General features: G+C 34.5%; 1 protein-coding gene across 1 annotated transcript; it reads left to right on the top strand.

Annotated features, from left to right (window-relative positions):
• On the top strand, nucleotides 1–6,969 carry LOC127546846 (trichosurin-like). Its single transcript, XM_051973776.1, has 6 exons — nucleotides 1–105; nucleotides 1,633–1,766; nucleotides 3,442–3,515; nucleotides 4,086–4,196; nucleotides 6,820–6,921; nucleotides 6,965–6,969. The coding sequence occupies exons 1-6, from the start codon at nucleotides 1–3 to the stop codon at nucleotides 6,967–6,969; spliced, it is 531 nt and encodes a 176-aa protein (XP_051829736.1).
• The last annotated feature ends 10,925 nt before the right edge of the window (nucleotides 6,970–17,894 follow it).

The raw sequence follows: 17,894 nt of genomic DNA, 5'->3' as shown, positions 1-17,894 counted from the left end.
ATGAAGTTTCTGTTGCTGAGTATGGGTGTGGCCCTAGTCTGTGGCTTCCAACCTGAGTATAGCAGATCACAGGAAGACCTGTCAGATGAAAAGGAACAAAAATGGGTACAGATGGAATGGGTTGGGAGGGGAATGGGTTGGCAGGGGAAGCAGGGTTGAGAATAATAGATAAGGAGAACAGAACTTGTCTTTGTCCAACAGGACTGGTAGAAGCCAAACTTAGGACAAGAGGGAAAAGATATTTGAATTGTGTTTTCTAATAGCTAGCGATTACATGCATTTTAGGGGCAGCTAGGTGGGAAAAGGGAAAGAGCTCTGGACATGGTATCAGGAAGGCTGATCTTCCTGAGTTGAAATCTGTCCTCAGACACTGACTAACTGTGTGATCCTGGGCAGATTATTTAACTCTGTTTGTTTCAGTTCTTCATCTATAAAATGAGCTGGAGAAGGAAATGACAAACCACTCTAGTATCTTGGCAAAAAAAATCCCAAATGGGATTACAAAGAGTTGAGCATGAGTGAAATGATTTTATAACAACACCAAATATGGCATCTTTAGATTTACAAAGGATTTTACAGTTATTATCTCATTTGATTCTCAGAATATTCCTACAAGGTCTTCTGCCTCAAACAATAGTGGTATTGTCAGTAAATAGTGAGAATCTAAAATAATGCAAGATTATATATATGTTTGCCTATGATCTGCATATCTTTCAAAAAAGAATAAGAAAAATTATTTCAAACTCTCATTCCTAACTACATAATTCCATAGGAGAGTTTTCAGTACTTATCAAATGAAGGGATGGACCAAGCAATCTTTAAGAACCTTTTAGTTCTAAAATTCTATCATGCCATTCTTTCAAAAGGCAAACCTAATCCCAAGGAGTGGAATTGAAATCTATCTTCTTAGCTTCTTGTTGTAATTGAAAAGGAAGTAATAGATTCCAGATAATCTCATAGCAGAACAAGCCTTTCCAAGGCATGGAGCCTGGAGGTTTACTTTCTGTGAGCTGAGATTTAAAGTGATTTTGTCAATAGGATGTTAATGGTAATTGGGCACTTTGTTTCTGCATTTGATCTGCTTGGAAATGCCATGTGGATTCTGTCAAGGTTTGGGGAGTAATTTCACACCTAGTCAGAGAAGAAGGGAAGAGGATTTTTTCAGGAAGTTCTACTGAACAGAATCTGAAAAGCGATCCAAGATTGGTGCAAGTCATTCATAAGTGACTATCTGTTAAGATCTCAATAAAGATGCTCCCTATTCTTTATGGAAATTTCATATGTCTCTCCACACACCTCCAAATTTTTTTAAAAAGAAAATTAATTGATTGATTGTATCTGAAGGTAAGATAGTAACTGGCAGTGAAAATAGAATCAATGGTTAAAGATCACATAGTTAAGTAGTGCTCCAGATGGGACTGGAAGCCACAACTCTTTCCTCTGACTCTAGCATTCTTTCTACTTTTCCATGATGAAAATATACATACTAAGGCAGAACAGGGCTTGGGAATCTCTATTTATTCAACTACAAAATGAAGGGTTTGGTTTAAGGATTTTCTTCCAAGTTTAAAATCCCATGATTCTGTGATTAAGGTGTTTTCCTTATTCTTACCCAAACTTTTCCCCCTGAAGCTTTCTGGTCACTGGCACCTTGTTGGATTGGCTTCAAGTGACACATCTCTGATTGAGGTGGAAGGTCCTTTTAGGAATTTTATCCAAAATATCACTGTAGAGAATGGCAACCTGAATGGACGCTTTTTGACTAGGTAAGTGCTGCTTATTTTACCTGGGGGAAGTGACAGACATTTGGGTCACAGCTCTGTATTCTTTCTCCCAATACATACTGAGCTTATCTGTCCTAGGTATCAATCAGGGATGAAGCTTCCATGATAAAGTCAGTCTTATAAATATCAAGGACAGCTGGGGAAAAGAAGCAATACTAGTAAGCTTTTTTGCAAGAGGGAATTGTTTTATTCTTATTGTATTAGCACAGTGCTTGTAAATATTGAATAATTGTTTGATAAAAGGCCACATACAGACTTGAAATGTATTTGCGAGGAAAGGGCAATATTGATCACAATTGAGGCTCAGGAATTTTTAACTGCAAGCTGGGAGAGTCAATTCTTTCTATTCTCCCCCAATCCTTCCTAAATCACTGCTCAACCATTTGTCATCATTTGGAAGTCAGATAGGTTCATAAACACATCTCTGCTAAGAAAACAGAGAGAAGAGAAAGAGAAAGAAGCTAATGTCATTAGATGTTATACCAGACAGGATCAACAGAATCACCAGTCCACAGGGACTAAAATGCTTGGAGTGCTTTATCAAAAAGGAATGTGTGATTACATAAATCCTCCCAGACTTTTAATTTCAGCCTTCCTGCCAGGAAGAAAATCATAGAAGAGAAAATCCTGGGCTGAATTCTAATCTTTATTCACTCACTCAAGTGACTGCCTCTTTTCCTGTCTGTGTTTCAATTATATCTTTTAAATGGCAACAATGATATAACTACTCTACTTATATATTCTGAATTTTGTGGAAACAAAATGAGATAATAATAATAATGATAATAATATACCATTTCATATTTATATAGTACTTTCAAGTTTACAGAAAATTCTTTTCACAATTACACAGACAATTATCATCCCTATTTTATAAATGAAAACACTAACTCTCAAAGGAGTAAAGTTACTTGCTTAGGGTCATTTTGGGGGAAAGGGAAAGACAATCTTCTTTTTATTCCAAGTGCTTAGTGAAGTGCTTGGAATATTGTGCGCTTAATAAATACTTGTTAATTGACTGACTAAGATGTTCAAACTGAAAACTTCAGACTTTTGATAGATAGTGTCCTTCTGAGGCACTATTCTTTCACAAATAAAGTCAATATTCCAAAATCTGCTTATGTAGATTTTCTGCTTAAATATTCTATTTTCCTGGTACATCTATTCCATATACTAATCACAGTTAAAAAAAACAAAAACCTCAGGAATTTAGAAAAAATATTCTTAGCAATCTTTAAAATAGTAAACATATTTTTGAGGAGTCAGAAGTCACAGGAGACTTCATTGCTTATAATATTAAAACAATGATCTAAGGCAGGTAAATGGCACAATGGATATAGGACTAGGCCTGGAGTTAGGAAGACCTGAGTTCAAATCTGGCTTCACACAGATGTATGACCCTGTGACCTCATTTATCTCAGTTTCCTCATCTGTAAAGTGGGATGGTAAAGGAAATAACAAACCACTCCATTATCTTTGCCAAGAAAATCCCAAAATGGGTCTCAAATAGACCATTTGATTGAAATGATTACACAATAATAACAAAAAAATCTGAAAATAGTTTTTAATAAATTTTGTGGACAAAATTGGAGTTTCTAGAATAGATTTTGAGAGGAAAAGATGGAGTATTGTTATAATCCTAATCTTTATTTTTCAGGAAAAATGGTCGATGCATTCAATTATCTCTTATTGCTCTCAAGACTAAGGAAGCACATCATTTTAAGTTGAACTGTAAGTATCAGTTCATTCACTCTTATTTGCTGAAAAGAATTGATAAACCAGATTATAGAAATTAATGCCTTTCATGGCAAGGGAGAGACAACTACAACCTCCCTCACTTTGGCCATTCCTCTTATTTGACTGTAGTAAGCAATGACCTAGATCAGGACCTCTGATCATCTCTGACATTCTTCAACCTCCCCTTCTCTCCCATATCAGTCTCCATCCCTCTTCCCCATAGCTGTAGAGGTTAGATAAGCTTTGGTTGGACTAAAATAGGAACTAAATGATTGTATGAAGTTGCCAGTTTCTTCCCCTCTCTGAGCCTCAGTTTCCCATCTGTAAAGTGATATAGCTGAACTACATGGTCTCATCATATTCCATTTATGTCTACTATGCATGACTCTTGAGACTCCTAGGGAAGAATACCTTGAAAAATATTTGTGAACAAAACCATAGTTTTTCTGGGATTTCTGGGATTTCAGAGACTACTGAGAAGTGCCTTTACATACTATGCAACTACAGATGTCAAGTTCTTGTAGCAACAGAAATTTTAATTCCTATTCTCTCCTGATTTCACAGATTATGGAATTAATGATATCTATTATGAAAGCTCTAAGACAAATGAATATGCTAGATTCATCTTGTATAACCATCACAATGGGAAAGTGAATGTTGTGGCAAATCTCTTTGGTATGTATTTTATGATCCTTTACCCAATACGCATTTCCTTCTTCATTCCTTAGAAAAAGGATGAACAGTGTCAAAAAAGAAGCAAGTGACCAAAATTGTCTGCAAAAAACAATGTACAGTATCTAAGAGAAGAAAAACATGTCCCAGAACAATAAATTGATCATCATGAGACTCCTGGAAACAGCCATTCTGAGAATTTAAAAACCTTCTTGAGGGCAGGTTACCTTTTTTTTATCCAAGCACTTAGCATAGAATTTGGCATATAGAAAGTTACTAATAAATGCTTAATAAATGACCAACTTTCTTTAGCAAATCCTTACAGTGCTTGGAAAAGAATATAGAGCAGAGAGGCCACTTACTAAATACCTTATTTTATAGCAGAAGAAAAATCTGTTCATTCACTCATTAGTGAATGAAAGGAACACAAAAGTGATAAAGTAAAATGGGAAAATATGAAGTATCAAGGTAGTTCATAGTGGGGGGATGAGATAGGACTTTATAGAGATGATGTTTGAGCTGAGCCTTGAACAAGGTATTGAAGGGATAGAGCTAGATGGAAGGTCATTCCAAGAGAAAAGCAGCAGTAAACAAATTATAGTGATCAGATTGGGGTGAAAGATACTGGGGAAAAAAATCACACTTATAAATTCATACTCACAAACTTGCTATCCTTAACTTTAGTTCAAAATTTCAAAACAGCTTGAGGTTCCATTAAACAGGATTGGCCAAGTATTTCTCATATTCTCCTTCTTCACACCTTACATCATCTGAAAGAATCATATTTCTTTCCCCTGCAAAATTAGGGATTGGACTAGATGATCCTTCTTGTGCCTTATGGCTCTATGTTGTAATGAGTGAAATGTAATAATTATCTTCTAAGTGGTGAGAGAATTCCTGAGAGCCAAGGAGAGTAAAGGAGGACCAACACAGATACAAGAATTTGTCTAAAAGGGATTTTCATAGTCCCTCTAATCACTGCTCTACTCATATAAGATTTGGGTTGAAATCCAACAACCATCCTGCAGCAAGCATTCCTATAATTATTATTCTACATATTTCTTTCTTTTCAAAACCAAACTGCTGGGGGAGGGGGACAAACATCTACTGTCTCCACTTTCTTCTCACTTCCCACTCATTTCTCACCATCTTTGCAAGATAATTTATCTGTTCCATTCATGCACAGATATATTCTGGCACTACCATGGTAGTCTATGTATCTGTCTGTCTGTCTGTCTCTGTTATATCTACACACACAAACACACACATACACACACTCAGCAGTTACAGTTTCTCTGAAAATTACTCTCAAAACAATATACTCAATTACTATATTTTGCCCTTAAGTCCCAGGGATCTCTATAGATCTCCATTAGTATTTCAAACTTTGTAAGCTTATTCACTATGTTTTTCCTCTAAAACTACTCTTCTTTCCAACTCCTTTTTCCCCCGCTGGAAATCATTATTCTTCCATTCATCTACTGTCAACAAACAAAAAGTCATTTCTTCATTTTCTCTCACCCGTAGATACAATCTTCCAAGTCACTCTCTCATCCATTATTTGCTTCAAGATACAGCTACCCTAATTTTTGTCTTGTTTACTTATGCCCTAAGTATTGCAATAACCTACCATCCTAACTGGTCTCCCTGTCTGCACTTCTCATTTCCAACCAGTTTTCTGCAGAGCCACCAAATGGATATTCCTAAAACACAATGCTAACCAAAGTACTCTTATACTCAAAAAGCATCAGAGATTTTTTGTTGCCTCCATCATAAAATAGAAACTCTTTTTTGGAACATTTAAAGTGGCCAACTAGCTAGCTTTAGCTTATTTCTCTAGGCTGATTACACTTGAAATATTTTATATTCCACCAGATTAATACTTGCTGTTGCTCTTAGAAGATATCTTTTGCTTCTGTGCTACTACACAGCCTGTTATACTTGTCTGAAATGCTCCCCTTTCTCATCTCTATCCCTCAGGATCCCCATGTTTCCCTCAAGGTTTGGATCAAATACCACATTATTTATTTATTTTGCATTTTTAAATAACTTTTTATTGACAGAACCCATGCCAGGGTAATTTTTTACAACATTATCCCTTGCACTCACTTCTGTTCCGATTTTTCCCCTCCCTCCCTCCACCCATATTCTTTAAAAAGCCTTCCCTGATTATTGGTGCTCTACCGAGTAAAATTACTTTTCTATTTGTCATGTCTTTATAAATAACTACCTTGTATTTACTTATCTGTAAAGATATAATATCCATTCTTTATTCTTTAGACTCATTCATATTCTTTAGACTCTAAAACCTGTGGACTGTATCTTTCCTCTTTCTATCCCTAATCCTAGCACAAAATCTTTATATAAAGCATAACAGTTGCTTTCTAAATACTTGTTTATTTATTATGTGCTTAGGGGATCCTCTCTCTATCCTTCTTCAAGGTATGAAATGTAATACTCATACCAGGCAACATGGCAGTTCTAATATTCAAAGTTATGTCAAGGGTATGAAGTCCTTCCCCAAGTCTCTTCACTCCTGTCTCATGTGGCTATTTTCCCCCTTGATAATTGTAAATGATCAGGGAACAAGACTCACTGACTACTCTCACTCTCACCCTGACTGCAGGCCGAACTCCAAATCTGAGCAATGAAATCAAGAAGAAATTTGAGGAAGATTTTTTAAGCAGAGGATATAGGAAGGAAAACATTTTAGATGTTTCTGAACTTGGTAAGTCCTGCTTACTGCTGTCTTCTTATGCTCCATTTCTCAGGATGACATTAAGGAGAATTCTCAGATTTTCTTCCCTATCCTTACCCAACAAAGTCCTATTTCTCTTCCCTTTGGACTGGTGACAAACAAAAGTTAAGTAGGTTTTGAGTAACAGCATCATTGGTATCTTGTTTTCTTTCCTCAGATCATTGCTAGGAGCTTGATGAATAAGGAAGCTGACTCAGTCCTTCAGGTCTGTGATATTTAATTTAGATATTATTCTCTGGTAATCATGCTTCTTTAGAAAATCAGAAGAGGGGATCCGTATAGGTCAGGTTGATGGGACCCTGCTTTTTTGTGATTCTGGAATATTCATTTTTCCTTGGTCATCCTGATATTCCTTTAAAGCTAGTGCTTAAAATGGGAGAGTGAGGGTAATTAACCTTTCCTTTCTGATTACAGTGATTTTAATTATCTTATATTTACATAAAGCATTGTTCAATATTCCTTTACTTTTCCTCCCCCTTCTTTGCCCTATCTCTGTTGCCTTTTTTTCTTCTCCCAAAATTGATGTGTGTGAGTTTAAAGAGAGTATAGAAGAGGATCAGTGCTGGAGATTGCAATGAAGGTATGGCATAAGCTCAAGGCTGGGAACTCGGAAATGTAAGTTTGGAGAGAGATCAGGGCTAGGAACTGGGGTGAAGGTAGAAGTGGTATTAACACCCCAAGATTGGGAAACATTCTTCACTTTGACTCTCTTAAAAGCCATCTATCTCTGTTTCTCTGAGAGGGTTATACAACAAATTTTATTTTCCTGTGGGTTTTTTTCTCTGACCTCATCTTCACAATTCATCTTCGATGGATCTTCTATTAATCCCAGATAGTACTTGCTGAATTGACCACAGTCTATCTCTTGTCTTCTTATGAACCAAAATTATCTTCACTATATATATTTCTCTCCTTCCAAGCTCCTCTCCTTCCATTCCTTATAAATATCATCCTATATCTCTTCTACCCTTTAAAGCTGATCACTTATTTTACAATAGGTGATTCCACATTCTCTCCTTCCATGGTCCTCTTAATCCCTTACAATATGATTTCTGAACTTTTCATTCCACTGAACCTGCTTTCTCCAAAATTATTAATGATGTCTTAGTCACCAAATCTGATAACCTTTTCTCAATCTTCATTTTCTTTGACTACTCTGCAACCTTTGGTGCTCTCTCTTCTTTGATATTCTTTTCTCCCAGAGGGTTTTAGGACACCATTTTCCTGGTTTTTCTCTTATTTATCTGAATGCTCCCTCTCTATTCTACTGGATCCCTCTCTAGAAGATGTCCTGTAACTATAGGTATACTTCAGGATTCTGTCCTAGATCTTCTCTTCCCCTTCTATGCTACTTCACTTTCTGATCTCATCAGTTCCTATATATTTAATTACTGTTCCTATGTTAATGATTTTCAAATCTGCTTATGTGCCCTTCCCAAACTTTCTCCAGTCTCCAGTCTCACATCTCCAATTGTTTTACAGACATATTGAACTTGATGCCCAGCAGACAACTTAAAAGCAGTATATCTCAAATTGAACTCATTATCTTTTCACCTAAATTATCCCTTTTTTATTTTCCTTATTACTGTAGAAGGCAATATTATTCCTTCAGACCCTCAGGATTGTAACCTAGAAGTTGTCTGAATTCCTCGTGATCTCTAGTCTTTCATATCCAATCTATTGCCAAAGCCTGTCAATTTCATCTTTGCAACATCTCTTGAATAGTCCCGCTTTTCTCCTCTGACACTGCCCACTTTAGTTCAGGCCCTCATCACCTTACACCTGGGTTATTGTAGTAGCCTAATGGTGAGTCTGATTTTCTCAAATCTCTACACTTTGCACTCAGCCACTAAAGTGATTTTCATGAAGTACAGATCTGACCATGTTATCCACCAACTCCTCACTCAATGAAATACAGTTACTATTGCCTCTAGAATAAAAAACAAAATTTTCTGTTTGGCATTCAAATCCCTTCATCATCTAGCTGCCTTCTATCTTTCCAATTTTCCTATACTTTACTCCCTAGTGGGTGTCCTTCTATCCCATGACACTATCTTTCTGGCTGTTCCACAAACAAGAAAGAACATCTTTTGACTCTGGACATTTTTTTTTTCCTGCCTGTCCTGTACAGCTGGAATACTCCCTCTTTTCCACTACAACTACTAATTCCCCTAACTTCTACAACTCTTCTCAATTCTAGTGCTTTATCTCTGTTAATTATTTTCTATTTATCTTGTATATAACTTGTTTTATATATATATATATTTTTTTGTATATTGTTCCCTCTCATTAAATTGTAAGCTCCTTGAATGTAGGGATTGTCTTTTGCCTCTTTTTTGTTTCCCTAGTATTTATAAGAGTACCTACATGGCAATTTTTCCACTCTCAATTCAATCTGTGATTATATTTTTTAATCAGATTCTTATCTTTGTCCTTTAGGGATTTCCCAGGAGACTGCTTCCTGTTCTTGCTGGCTCCCAATCTGCTTTCTCCAAATTATTAGCACGGTTACCACAAGTTCTGGAGGTCCCTTTGCCTCTTTTCTCAAGGGGATTTTCCTCTCCTTTAAAGGGATTCCATCTTTCTTAATGTTCTGCCTCTATACAGGCAGGACTCTTGGGTGAGATTATTCCTTCAAAGTCCAATAAATGATTTATCCTGTGCACCAGGTGTCCTTAGCCTATTTGAGAAGGTTTGGGGACTAGGGGAGCAGGTGAGAAATAGTAGTGGGGATCTTCAAGAGTGTAGGAAATTACCCAAATACCTCAAATGACTTTTTACTATTAAGCTGATAAATTTATCTAAAAAATAAAGACATATATAGAATCCAGAATTCAGTCATTCTGATGGATTATTTTAATAAGTTAGGTTTCAAGCAAGAGGAAGGAAAAGGTTGTTATCCTACAAAGCTATCACAGAGAGTTATCTATCTGCTTTTGCCTCTTCCAGGACCACTGACGGTAGTTGCTATGATTTCTCTAACTCTCTCTGCTTCTCTCTTCAGAGAGATTTTTTGAAACTACCATGGTAGTGGCATTTAGGTAGCACAGTAGATAGAACTCCAGCCCTGAAGTCAGGAAGACCTGAGTTCAAATCTGGTCTCAGACACTTAATACTTCCTAACTGTGTGACCTTAGGCAAGTCACTTAACCCCAGTTGCCTCAGCAAAAGAAAAAAAAAAAAAAGAAAGAAACTATCATGGTAGTGAAAATGCTATCCTCCATTTCTGATCCTTTTATGAGTTTCCTTTACTCATGCTTGGAAAAAATACCAGCCTTAGAAATAATAGTGATTTAGGTCTCCTCAGAGACCTCAGAGGTAATCTTGTCAGAAGGGATGTTGCACACAACGAAAAATTTAGAAATCTACAAATAAACCCCAAATATCACTAAACAGGAAATCTAGAAAGTTTACAATGAGATAAATTGGGAAACAAGCATATACAATAAAATTAAAACTACTACTTTAAAAAAATTAACAAAATTGATAGATCTTTAGCCAATTTAATTAAAAGGAAAGAGGAAAATATCAAGTCAACAAAATTTAAAGTGAACTTGAAGAAGTAACAATGAAGATAACAATTTTAAAATAATAGGGCCTATAATACATATTTATATACTAGAAAAAATGAAAACTTAAAGGAAATAAAGTATTGTCTATAAAAATATCAAAATTACAAAAATAATAGTACACCAAATAGAGATCTTAAATGATTCAGTTTAGAAAGGGAGATTGAACAACTTATAGAGGGGAAAACAAAAACAATAAACTTATTCAATGTTGATTTACAGGAAAATCCTATAAAATTTTTGAAGAAATTAATCTATGCTAGACAAATTATTCTCAAATGCTGAGGGCAAAAAAACTTTACTCAAAACTTAACCTCTTTTATGAAACAAATATAGTCCAAATGTCTAAACTTGGCAAGCATAAAGCCAATTAAGATTGTTATAGAGCATTATCATTAAAGTATATTGATTTAACATTCTAAAAATAAAATCCTGTCAGAAGATTCTAACAATACATGGTTATTAATGTATTTTTCTATCATATCTATTTATATCACATCGAATATAATTCTATTCTTCCTGTGCTTCGAACTTTCCATTATAACAAAGAAAAACAGTTAAAATTAACTAGCACAGGCTACACTGCAGCCATTATACAAACCCCTATTTTTTTACTAAAACTTTTTATTTTCAAAACATATGCATGGATAATTTTTCAACATTGACTCTTGTAAAACCTTGTGTTCCAAATCTTCCCCTCCTTCCCCTCACCCTCTCCTCTAGATGGCAAGTAATCTAATATATGTTAAAATATATGTTGAATCCAATATATGTATACATATTTATACAATTATCTTGCTGCACAAGAAAAATCAGATAAAAAATGAGAAAGAAAACAAAATCCAAAGAAAAAAACAACAAAAAGAGTGAAAATGCTATGTTGTGGTCCATACTTAATCCCCATAGTCCTCTCTCTAGGTATAGATGGCTCTCTTACTCACAAGATCATTGGAGTTGGCCTGAATCATCTCATTGTTGGAAAGAGCCGTGTCTATAAGAATTGATCATCGTATAATCCCACTGTTGCTGTGGACAGTGATCTCTGGTTCTGCTCATTTCACTTAGTTCATGTAAGTCTCTTCATGCCTCTCTAAAAATCATCCTCCTGATTGTTTCTTACCTAACAATAATATTCCATAACATTCATATACCACAACTTATTCAGCCATTCTCTGATGGGCATGCAGTCAGTTTCCAGTTTCTTACCATTACAAAAAAGTAATGCCACAAATATTTTTGCACTTATCCAAATCCCTATTTTTCAAAGAAAAAAAGGTAGGGACACTTATTCATCTCTTCTCGAGAGTCATGTCTGTTCCTTATTACTTTACATAGCTTAATTTAGTGTTTGGCATTGTCGTTTTTTATTATTATAATCATTGTGTATATTATTCTCTTGGCTTTGCTTAACTTTTTCAGACTCATTCATACACATCTTCTCATGTTCTCTGAGCTCCTCATACTATCATTTTTTATACTTCAATAAAATTTCATTAGATTAGTATACCACAGTTTGTTCAGACAGTCACCAAAGAGTATATAGCTGGGCTTCTTAAACTTTTTCCACTTGTGACCCTATTCACCTGAGAAATTTTTAATATGACCTATACATATAAGTAGATAAAATAAGTGTATAAATCAAAATTTACTGATAATAAATCATAATTTTGCAACCTCCTCATTCAATTTTGCATATACACTCTTTATTTGTTTAAACAACCAAGACCTGGACACAATTACCATGTCCTGGAAGTCAGTCAGCAGACCTACCCCATGGTAAACTAAAGCAGCTGCCATACCTTTGCATTAAGAACAGACTTCAAGACTTTAAAAAATGAGCAAAAAAGCAACAAGAACTCTCACCATAGACAACTTTTATGGGGAGAAAGAACAGACCTCAAACCCTGAGGTTCTTAAAGGCAAATCAACTCCAGATGAAGCCTTAAAGGGAGATATGAGCTGGTCCCATTTCATTTTTTTTTATTAAAGCTTTTTATTTTTCAAAACATATGCATGGACAATTCTTCAACATTAGCTCTTGCAAAAAATTGTGTTCAATCCACCCCCCCTTCCACCATGCCCTCCCCTAGATGGCAAGTAGTTCAATATATGCTAAATATGATAGAAATATATGTGAAATCCAATATATGGAATACACATTTCCACAATTATCATGCTGCACAAGAAAAATCCAATCAAACCAGTTTTTTTAAAAAATGAGAAGCAAAATAAAATGCAAGCAAACAACAACAAAAAGAGTGAAGTTGTATGTTGCAGTCCACACTCAGCTTTCACTGTCCTCTCTCTGGGTATACATGGCACTCTTCATCATTGAACAATTGGAACCGATTTGAATCATCTCATTATTGAAAAGAGCCACGTCCCTCAGAATTGACCATTGTACAGTCTTGTTGTCGCCATGTACAATGATCTCCTGGTTCTGCTTATTTCACTTAGCATCAGTTCACGTAAGTCTCTCCAGGTCTCTCTGAAATCATCCTGCTGGTCATATCTTATAGAACAATGATATTTCATAACATTCATATATTATAATTTATTCAATCATTCTTCAATTGAGGGGCATCCATCACTTTCCCATTTCTAGCCACTACAAAGAGGGCTGTCACAAACATTTTCGCGCATATGGGTCCCTTTCCCTTCTTTAAGGTTTCTTTGGGATATAAGCCTAGTGGAGCTGCAATGTTCTGGTTTAGCTTTCTGGAGGTCTCTGTACCAGCCTTCATTTCAGCTGAGTAATCACCAAGAGAATAGCCAGGGATAAAGTCCAAATTCTTTATTGTCTCCTTCACAGTCTGACTCCTTGCTCGATTAGCTTTCTGGAGGGCCTTCAGATGGGACTTGGTTTTAGAGGAGATATGAAGGAGGACAGGCTAGCCACCACAAATGTAGGAGATGAAATGAATGTTTTTTGTCCAGTCCTTGTTAGCTCGTATATACTTTATTATAATTGCATCATCGTGGGTATGAATCTTGTAGAATAGGTGTCAATCTTTCAATCTTATAGAACTATGTTAAGTACTAAGTACATGTACTGAACTGGAGAACTATTAATCACCATGCTAAACTAGATAACCATTGTCTTATCAATTCCACTGAGTTAACACCTTGTTGTAAGAATTTCTCCAGAATTCTGGCTCTCTACAGTGAGCATAGTTCCAAATTGCTCTCCAGATTGGCTGGATCCATTCCCAGTTCCACCAACAATGCATCAGTGTACCAGTTTTCCCACATCCCCTTCAACATTTGTTATTGTCTTTTTCTGTCATCTTAAAGGAGGGAAAGGGACCCACATGTGCAAAAACGTTTGTGGCAGCTCTCTTTGTAGTGGCTAGAAACGAGAAAGTGATGGATGCCCATCAATTGGAGAATGATTGAATAAGTTATGATATATGAATGTTATGGAATATCATTGTTCTATAAGATATGACCAGAGGATGATTTCAGAAAGGCCTGGAGAGACTTATGTGAACTGATGCTAAGTGAAATAAGCAGAACCAGGAGATCATTGTACATGGCGACAACAAGACTGTACAATGATCAATTCTGAGGGATGTGGCTCTTTTCAAGGCTTAGGATCTAGAAGCTTCCACATTAGAGGATTGGAAGGCCTGGAATATTATATTCCTGAAGGCAATTGAGCTTGGACTATGACTAAGAATCAAACATCCAGAAAAAAAAATTGAGTGTTATCTTTCAGGAGGAAAAAGGTGTATAGTGGTATCTCAGAGTTGTCTTAATTTGCATTTCTCTGATCAATAGTGATTTAGAGTACCTTCTTGTATTATTAGAAATGGTTTTAATTTCTTCATCTGAAAATTGTCTGTTCTTATCCTTTGACCATTTAATTATCTTTTCTTAAAAGGAGCTTTCTTGGGAGTGGTGGGGGATTTAAGGGAAGAAAGAAAAAGAATACAAATAAGGTATGCTACAGAGAACCAAAGAACAGTTTATAAGAAAGTAAAGATTAAATGGTCATTCATAAACATAATTTCTTCTACTAATACACACATATGTATGTGTGTGTATATATGTATTTATGTGTGTATATATATAGGTTCTTTCTTGGTCTGGTAATTTATTGTTATATATTTTGTATCCTCCCTTATGTTCTGTTGGGCTAATGATAATGTTCTCTTTTGTTTTGCTTTATTTTGCTTGTATTTCTTTTTTGTTGTCCTTTTTTATTTCCTCTGTTTTCTCAAATAAAAAGGAAAAAAATAAAAGTACAATGGGCCAAAATGCAAAAGGAGGTAAAAAAGTAACTGAAGAAAATAATTCATTAATAAATTTGGACAAATGAAAGTGAATGATTTAATAAAGCATCAAAAATCAGTCAAACAAAACCAAAAGTATGAAAAAATAGAAGTAAATGTATAATGTTTCATTAGAAAAAATAATTATTTGAACTTTAATCTCATTGGATTTATCTCAAAGTGGGAATAACACATCCTTAGATTGGTATAGAAAGTTTTTTCACCCAATAGGGAAGTAGAAGGAGAAAGAGGAAAGGAAAGGGAGAGGGTGATAGAAGAAAAGGCAGAAATAGAAAGGGAAGGGGTAAGAAGAAATGGGGGAGTGATAAAAAGAAAAAGGAAAATCAGAAGGAAGGGGGGGATCAGAAGCAAAAAACTGGTGAGGAGGGAAAGGGTAAAAGGAGAGAAAAAAAGTATAAACACAGAAAAATAGGATGGAGGGAAATATGGAGTTAGTAATTTTAATTATGAATGTGAATAAGATGAATTCTCCCATAAAATCAAAGCGAATAAAAGGCAGAATTCTATAATTGAAATACAATTGAAGTAAAGAGATACATACAGAATAAAGATAAAAGCCTGGAATAGAATATTTTATGTTTCAGCTGAAGTAAAAGAAAGCAGGGGAAGTGATCCTGATCTCAGACCAACCAAAAACAGAAATATATCTAATTTTAAAAGATAAGATTAGAAACTGCATCTTGCAAACAGGTACCATAGATGACAAAGAAATAACAATACTAAACATATATGTACTAAATAGTATAGCATCCAAATTCTTAGAGAAGTTAAGTAAGTATTGTAAGAATTGCAAGAAGCAGTAGACAGCAAAAGTAGGGATATCAAATTCCCTCTATCAGAACTAGATAAATCTAACCACAAAATAAAGAAAAAAAGAAGTTTAAAAAGTGAATAGAATTTTAGAAATATCAGATATGATAGACTTCTAAGGAAAATTGAATGGGAATAGAAAGGAATATATCTTTTTCTCAGTGGTACATGGAACTTAAATACAAATTGACCATATATCAGGGCATAAAAGCCTCAACTCAACTGCAAAAATGCAGGAATATTAAATGAATCCATTTCAGATCATGATGCAGTAAAAATCACATGTAATAAAAGGTTGTGGGAAAATAGACTAAAATTAATTGGAAACTAATCCTAAAGAATGGGCATATCAAACATCAAATCATAGAAACAATCAATAATTTAATTCAAGAGAATGACAATAATAAGATAATTTACAAAAATGTATAGAATGAAGCCTAAAATGTTTCTCAAGGGAAATTTAATATATCTAGATGCTTACATGAATAAAATAGAAAAAGAGAAGATCAATAAATTGAGCATGGAACTAAAAAAGCTAAAAAATAAATAAATAAAACAAATCAGATCCCTCCCCAAACAAATACCAAATTGGAAATTTTGAAAATCAATGAAGACATTAATACAATTGAAAGTAAGAAAATAATTGAGCTAATTAATAAAACTACGAGATAGTCTTATGGAAAAAAAGCAACAAAATAGTTAAACCTCTGGTTAATTTAATTAGAAAAAGGAAAAAAAAGGAAATCAAATCACCAATATCAAATCATAAAATTATTTGAATAGATGCAGAAATAGCATTTGACAAACAATATCCATTCCTAATTAAAAGACATTAGAATATATGTAAATACATGGAGTTTTTCGTAAAATGATAAGTAGCATCTATTTAAAACAATCAACAAGCATTTTATGTAATAAGGATAAGCTAGAAGCAATTGATATTTTTACAATTGTTTAGTTCTAACTTTATTTGTATGAAAAGTGTTTTGTAATTGTATTTGTGTAAGAAAGAAAACAAGAGAGAAGGAAGGAAAAAGGAAAAAGCAAAGAAACAAAGAAAGCAAGCTCAATCCATTAAAGATTTGTCTTCTGCAGATTAGGTTACTTATTTTCAAATTATGGATTGGTTTAGGAAAGTAAAAAAAAAATTAATTAGATCTGGGGGTAAAATGTTGGGACAGTAACAAAGCTTCTTGGGAGCTTAAGCACAAAAAAATTTTTTTTTAAATCAGAAGCTTGTGCTCCCTCTGGCTTTTGACCAGTGAACTAACAAGGGAAACAAAGGAAGGGAAGGAGACACAGTGCCAAGAACATAGTAAAAACTAAATAAATTCTTGTTCACTGATTGATCAACTGAGTGATAGATTATCAGTAGAATATGTAGCAATAGATTATGACCAACTGTATTAGTGTATTCATCTTTGATGAATATCCTTTCCCAATTCCAACTATAGTTTTGGTGCTAAGTGCAACATATTCTATGACTTTCATTTCATTCCAGTCTTAAACATCAGCTACTAGACTTCCTGCATCCTATCTGGATCGGAAGACAATTTCGTTGCATATATATATATATATATATATATATATATATATATATAAAAGTACGAAGTGAAGTAACCAAAGTTCATACTTTCATGTACAATCCTTTGTTTATTTTATTATTATTATTTTTTGCTGAGGCAATTGGGGTTAACTGACTTGTGCCCAGCACAAGCTAGAAAGTGTTAAGTACCTGAGGCTAGATTTGAACTCAGGTCTTCCTGACTTCAGGGCTACAATTCTTTGTTTATTGAACTTTGAGATAGCTATTTTTGTTGGGTTTCTAATAAAGAAAAAACTTTAAATTATAAAAGTTAGACTGAAATAGACCTAGGAATAATAACAACACATAATGACATTATATGCTTGGAGGAATACTTGGAATAAAAGGTTGAAGTTATTCAAGGCCCAATCTTAGCTTACTTCAGAAAGACCCATTGGTAGACTATCTACAAGTTGATGAATTTTTCTAGTCATACCAAATCTCACAGATATAGTTAGTTAGAGAGTGGCTGATAGAATAAGAATATAGGAAATAACAGGTTATTATAATGAAGTAGTAATTATAAATTGAGCCTTGTATGGGACCGCAGTAAAATACAAAAAACAAAACAAAATTTAAAAAAATAATTAAGACACAGTCTTTTTCCTTTGGTGTTTTCTCTCTAATGGACAGGGTTATTACATAAATGTACACACTCACAGTTGTTCACTTCTTATGACATTT

Source organism: Antechinus flavipes, chromosome 2 (genome assembly GCF_016432865.1).
Source record: "Antechinus flavipes isolate AdamAnt ecotype Samford, QLD, Australia chromosome 2, AdamAnt_v2, whole genome shotgun sequence".
Classification (NCBI taxonomy): domain Eukaryota; kingdom Metazoa; phylum Chordata; class Mammalia; order Dasyuromorphia; family Dasyuridae; genus Antechinus; species Antechinus flavipes.
The sequence above is the reverse complement of the archived record's forward strand: the minus strand, read 5'-3'. Positions and strand labels throughout refer to the sequence as shown.